This window comes from Lycium barbarum, chromosome 3, assembly GCF_019175385.1.
Source record: "Lycium barbarum isolate Lr01 chromosome 3, ASM1917538v2, whole genome shotgun sequence".
Lineage (NCBI taxonomy): Eukaryota > Viridiplantae > Streptophyta > Magnoliopsida > Solanales > Solanaceae > Lycium > Lycium barbarum.
The window spans coordinates 119084331-119090463 of NC_083339.1; the positions used below are offsets into that span (position 1 = coordinate 119084331).

Here is a 6133-nt window from a genome sequence, read left to right on the forward strand (position 1 = left end):
GTGGGGGCTGATTTATGGGTCATGTCTCATGTGGTACACTTAATGGCCATTTTGTGCCAACTTATTAAAGCTTGGCTAATATATGCCAATTTAGTCTTACACTTAGCACACCATGCCAAATTCCCGTCTTGTTTTAGCAGTAACTCATATTTTAATCACTAGTATATGATATTAGTTTAGTAAAAGAAGAGAAGTTGTTTTACACTCGAAAAATCGGAAAAAATAATGGTCAGTATAGACTTCAACAGTGGATGCAATCGCATAGCAATAGTGAATGCAATGTCACTTTAAGATTTTGGATCCACTTTCGGAGAAAAAATTTCATGCAAAACGTAATGCTAAATATGTGACAGTCAAATGTATTGAAAATAAATCCGGTAAGAAGTACCTATTATGATGGGCGTAAGTGGCGTGAATCAGAAATAGCAGTGCCAGTGTTTCCGAACATCGAATGGCTACCCAAAGAAAAACTTCCACAGTTTGTCTCAGGACGGATTCCTTTTGAGAAATGACACTAAATACAAACAAACAACCTCGTGCACCGATGATTTGTGAGTAAGCAGCGATTGCCCTCCAATACAAAGTGTGAAAATTTGTTAACGTACTAAAGCCCCTCAGAATCTTTAGATGATCAAGAAAATGTTTGGCACTTATCTTGTCGAAGAACACCCCTAGGCAAACTGAGTAGTATTGAAGAAGAGATCTGCAAGTCATGGAGAAGTCATCACTCCCTCTATCTCAGCATACAGTTGCTTAACTAGATCTAGTGCCTTCACTTGCATCAACTGAAAACTAAAGAACAAGTACGTCTCAATTCGAAGCTCACTTGCGTCAACTATATAAAACCTCACTAGCTATTTAGAATGGAGCGACCAAAGACTATCTATATAGCAAATAGGCATCGAATGAGGGAGAGGCGTTTTCATTCAAAAAGGGACCATGGAACATCATCTATAGGAGGAGCTAACAGAGGCACTAACATAGTGGTGGAGACTGACTGTTAAACCTTGCATCTCGAACAACTAAATTCATGTGCTGCTAAGCTTGGTCCTGCAAATAAGATGGCTGAATTTGCCTAATAAGTGCATTGAAGAAATCAAGTAATTCAGTGGAAAGAGGGGCACCAAAGATGGCTGAAGAGTAACTAGGCAAACAAGACCACCTCCTAACAGCAGCAGCAGGTTGTTTAGCCAGAAAGCAAAGCAGCTTAGGACAAAGAGTCAACGGAAACCAAAGAAAACTAAACTATTTAAATCACAGGGAAAATGCTTCCTCAAACAATATCACTGGAATGAGATGACATGACCGGAAATATCTCTTGAGATTAACATTCCATGATATCAGTATTTAACAGAAAACAATCTCTAAGAATTTTAAATAAGACAAACAATTATAGCTTTACTCCAGCAGATCTGAGAATAGAATATATTCTAGTTGTAGACAAACAAAAACTTTGAGGATGCCTTTACAGGATATAGAAACAAAAGGAAAGGTCCAAGTACACCCATGGGAATATAAGGCATCCAAAGAGAAAAAAGGTTAGGAACAGACTTTTATGTCTGAGCAATGGAGATTCCTTTTACTATGAAAACAAGCATTAACCTGTGCTAATATCTTACTGATCAACCATTTGCCTCTGATCAAGGTACAAAACGAGGGCCTGCGTAGTAACCTTCTCAACCAAAGTCCACACATGCTCGAACTCTAGTTCAGTTAATAGGCCCGATCCATGAATATAAGCCCATGCTTCTGCTTTGTTCTGAACCACGACTAATCTCATTCAGTTAAAGTCAAAAGGTCTGGCCAAAAGTCTACAACTAGATATATCATCAAAATATCTCCTCATTCTACTCATATTCTGACATAATTCAAATCTTCAGTTTGGCTATTGCCGCAAAAAGTTGTTTACCGGCATTTTCATGGAGCTTCTTCACTTTCTACCATCCCGGCTTCCCTGAATTTGAGAGTGTGATCAGCGGTCTTACTAGTTTTAGTTTCCTGAGCATTCTGTGATGAACCTCCATTAACCTCTTTGTCATTCTGCACGGCTGGCACCTCATTAGTTTCTGTTAATGTCTGAAGAAGTTCCAATGGAGTAGCAGCTGGATCAAGCTCCTGGCAACCCTTTGGAGCATTTTCAGCTTCTTCACCTGTGAGCAAGTGGCTTGGGACCTGATGAGAGAAACGAAACATCTCTTCTCTGGTTATTCTTATCACCTTCTCTGAATTCAAGTCTGGACGAAAGACCGTCTTAAAACCAACAACTTTGATGAGAGGAGCTACTGAAATTCCTTGCTCCTCATTGTAGTCATCAAGAACTAGGACCATGTCATACTTGTGTATGACATCATCAGGTGTATCCTGATTCCAGTCAGGAGACCAATATCTGTAGAGGGCCCAAACATCCCCCTTTTTGGGAAATATTTGAACAGATCCACGAGGGCCCTTTGACCACTGAACCTTGTGGGAGAAGGAATTCACAGACTTACCCGTTTCATATCTGCCAATCCTAAATTCACCACAAGTTTTGTAATAACCTGAAGCTACCCATTCCATTGGACCGAATTCACTATTGGTTTTTGAATTAAGCCAACTGAGCCTCACTTTAAACGGCTCCCTTGAGAGGACTTTGTTAATCATAGCATAGAAACGGGGCATACCATCATCAGCATCATATGCAGCCCAGACTTCATTGTCTTCGAAACAACTTTCGCTCCGATCCTGATCAAAATTGTGAAAATCGGGATCTGGTACATTCATTGATTCTGGCACTGGGTCCTCTTGATATGCATCATTAGCTGAAGCATCAACACCTTTCTTTACTCCCTTCACAGCTGATGACTCAACATTCCCGTTTGCATTATGACCAAGAACATTAGCAGTCCTCTGTTTTTCTTTTTTGCTCTCTTTTACCTTAGGTTTTTGGGCATCTTGCGGCTGTGATCTCCATTGATTCAACTTCCTGAGTATCTCTTTCCGAGCTTTCCCCATCAGCATATTGCGGTTTTCGAGCGGCGTCAGCTCCCTGGTACTGCTAAACTTGCTAGAAGAGAACCCATAAGTCCTTTCTGCATGTTGAGGTGCATTGGATCCATAACGGATTCCATCTTCATCCAGTCTTCTCTGTTTAAGAGGTGCCTCTCTATTGGCTCTCCCCCATGAATCATCACGTTCTCTCTTCATTCTCTCATGTGCCTGCTGGACAACATTTGCTGCTTTTACTGCAATGGAAGGATCTGAGCTACCAACACCAGCCTGCCGAAAGTTCGAGTAATTTGCAGCATTAGAACTTGCTGCTGCTGACCCTGCTGTTTTACCAGCACTAGCATTTCTTCCTATGGGGAACTGATTCCCGTTAGGTGCATGATTCCCTTGATTCTGATGCCACTGGCGAGTAGAATCGGATGATTTTGTATGATTGAACGGTGCTGATGTTTCTGTAGCCATAAAAGCTTCATGACAGTTGGGGCAAAGAAGAGTGTGGTTAAGATATATCTTCAAATACTCATAATGCATCTTGCATCGGTGGCAAATGGTCCAGAAAGTATCGCTTCTTTGATTGGATGAAGAATTAACTGATGAAGAGGGCACCCGAGAAGCATTTTTCTGAGTCTTTGGACCTGAATTTGGCCTACTAGTAAAATTATGAAATCCATTCCGTGGAGGTGCCGATGGACCACCTGAGTGCGCTGGAACTTTCTGCTGGAATCCTTTTGAACTCCTTCTCTGGTTATACGCCAACCTCTTGGATTTATCAGATAACAAGCTCCAGGCCTCTGAGAGAAGTTTAAATGCACCTTCAGCACCAACAGATTTGTTTTTATCAGGGTGGAGGACGAGAGCTAGCTTCCTGTACTGTTTCCTCAGTGTTTCATCATCACTTGAAGGGCTCACACCAAGTACCCCATACCAATCCACTTCCCCACTTATTTTATTTTCGGCAGAGATATAGATATCAAGTGTTGTTAACATCTGGGGTAGACCGTCCAGCCCCGGATACAAGGCCTGAGCTTTCAAGACAAATTTCTTTGCACCAGCATAATCCTTCTGTTCGAGCTTCCGCTCTGCAATTGCTTTTGCTCTGAAGGCCTCATCTTTATTGCACTCCATAGTTTGTGAATGTGATTTAGAAAGTTCCTTTGGTAAATGTGATTTAGAAAGTTCCTTTGTTGATGTCCAATCAGTACGGCATCCAGTAACACTGAAACCTGTGATTTAGAAAGTTCCTTTGTTTATGTCCAATCAGTACGCCATCCAGTAACACTGAAACCACCAAAATATATAAAGCATTTTCATGTGAATATCAGCTACTGATGACTCGATCTCTTCCCCTTCTTGAAGCAATCTCCTTCAAATCATCTAATACCTGATTCACAACAACGGAGAGACCAACGGCTGTTAGAAATACGTCATCAAAGTTCCAGAACCAAAAACCCAAAAAAAAAAAAAAAAAAAAAAAATACCAAGAAGAAACATGCACAAGTACGCTAATGCATATCTACATATACATAATCTGGTGCCTCAACGCTTAGTGGCCAATAATTGTTGTTGACAACAATAGACTTTCGAACCCGGCAAATGGCAGTCAAGATAGACATTCTGGATCCATCAAACAAAATATGTGATTATTCAACTAAGACCGACACCTACCTCTCTGGAAATCAAATGATGCAATATGCAACAGGATAAGGTAAAGATGATCCGCTAAATCTTAGCCAAAAGGTCAGGAAAAGTATGCAACAGGACAGGAAAACCCCTAAAATTTGCTTGTATTCAATTTCAAGCAACTTTTACTATCCAGGTTAAAGTATTGCGGTTCTCTAGCACAATTGAGGTCCAGATGTTTCTGATGCCTTTAAACAACAGTGACATTTCTGGTGGTGGTTTTACTATGCAGAAAAGTTGGATAAAGTTAGCAGCTACTATCACATTTAGTTAGACTATACCGTTGTTTTCTATAATAAATAGTAGTTCCCTCAGACCAGTCAAAATTTAAGAAGCAAGTTCACTTTTTGAGCAAAAAAGGGAAAGCTTCTTTCTGAGCTTTGCTTCCAACTGTAAGAGGATAAACTCAACGTCCAGTCTTTCAAGTAATACACGTCAACGTAACTCCACTGAGCAGCAAGATAGAAAGAAATCATAGAAGTGGATTAGTAACGGCTTCCTCTGACCCTTACAAGAGTGAGAACTTCTATGTCTCTCTACTCCACATTTTGCCTTTCTAACATTTAAGTTGTAATATGCATTAAATTTTCCAAATTTCGTAAACTTTAAACACTTGCAATGGTAAAGATTTCTCGCTCAATCTCTCCGAAAGTTTAGTCTTTCCCGCATGTATTCTCTTTGCTAAATTCAGTAACCAACTCACTTCCCCCAATTCCAAAGACTCAACAAAGATTACCCTATCATTTATTTAAACACGTCCACAAGGTTTGGAGGAAAACTCAATGGGACGATCAAGGCATAACCGATTGACTGCACCCAAAAGTATCAACTACCCAAAAAACTACAAAGCAGGGTGGTCCTAAGAATGCCCACATCTCAAGCTAAGAACTTTTTCAATAAAATTAAGAATACCAGTCCACCTACATAATAAGAATATTTAACTTAACGCCAACCCTTAGCAAGCCGCAATGTGACCTAATACTTTGTCCAGCCGGAAAAAAAATTCAAACTTTCATGCCACTGAGAGCTCAAATGAACTACTTTAATTCTGATAGAAAGGAATCAAAAATTAACTCCAGCGGTTTAATTACTAAGCGGTGGAACCCAAAAAGGGATCCAAAATCACAAAGGACAAAGTTCGAATGACGAAATGTCAAATGGATCTGAAGCATATTGTAACGGTCCAATTTGTCACACAAAAAGAAACCCTAAAATTCAGCAACCAAAAAAATATCGAAATGAAGGAAGAGAAACTAACCCATATGTGGAAATGAGCATTTGAATCGAAAAAGTAGCGTTGTTGTTCAGCTTCAAATTTTCCCACCAAATTTGGAGTAGAAAAAGACGGACTCTTTGAAGAGAAGTGAAATGAAATTTCTTTTTTCTTTTTTTTTTTTGTGAAAACCCCCTCACAGCCCAAGAACAACCCTAAAATGCCCACATACAAATCTCTAAATTTGGGAAATGA

The 6133-nt window shown here is 39.9% G+C and overlaps 1 protein-coding gene across 1 annotated transcript; it reads right to left on the reverse strand.

Annotated features, from left to right (window-relative positions):
* Positions 1 to 1371: 1371 nt before the first annotated feature.
* On the reverse strand, positions 1372 to 6133 carry LOC132632040 (uncharacterized). Its single transcript, XM_060347831.1, has 2 exons — positions 5924 to 6133; positions 1372 to 4366 (listed from the first exon to the last, which is right to left on the reverse strand). The coding sequence occupies exon 2, from the start codon at positions 4108 to 4110 to the stop codon at positions 1918 to 1920; it is 2193 nt and encodes a 730-aa protein (XP_060203814.1). The 5' UTR covers positions 4111 to 4366; positions 5924 to 6133; the 3' UTR covers positions 1372 to 1917.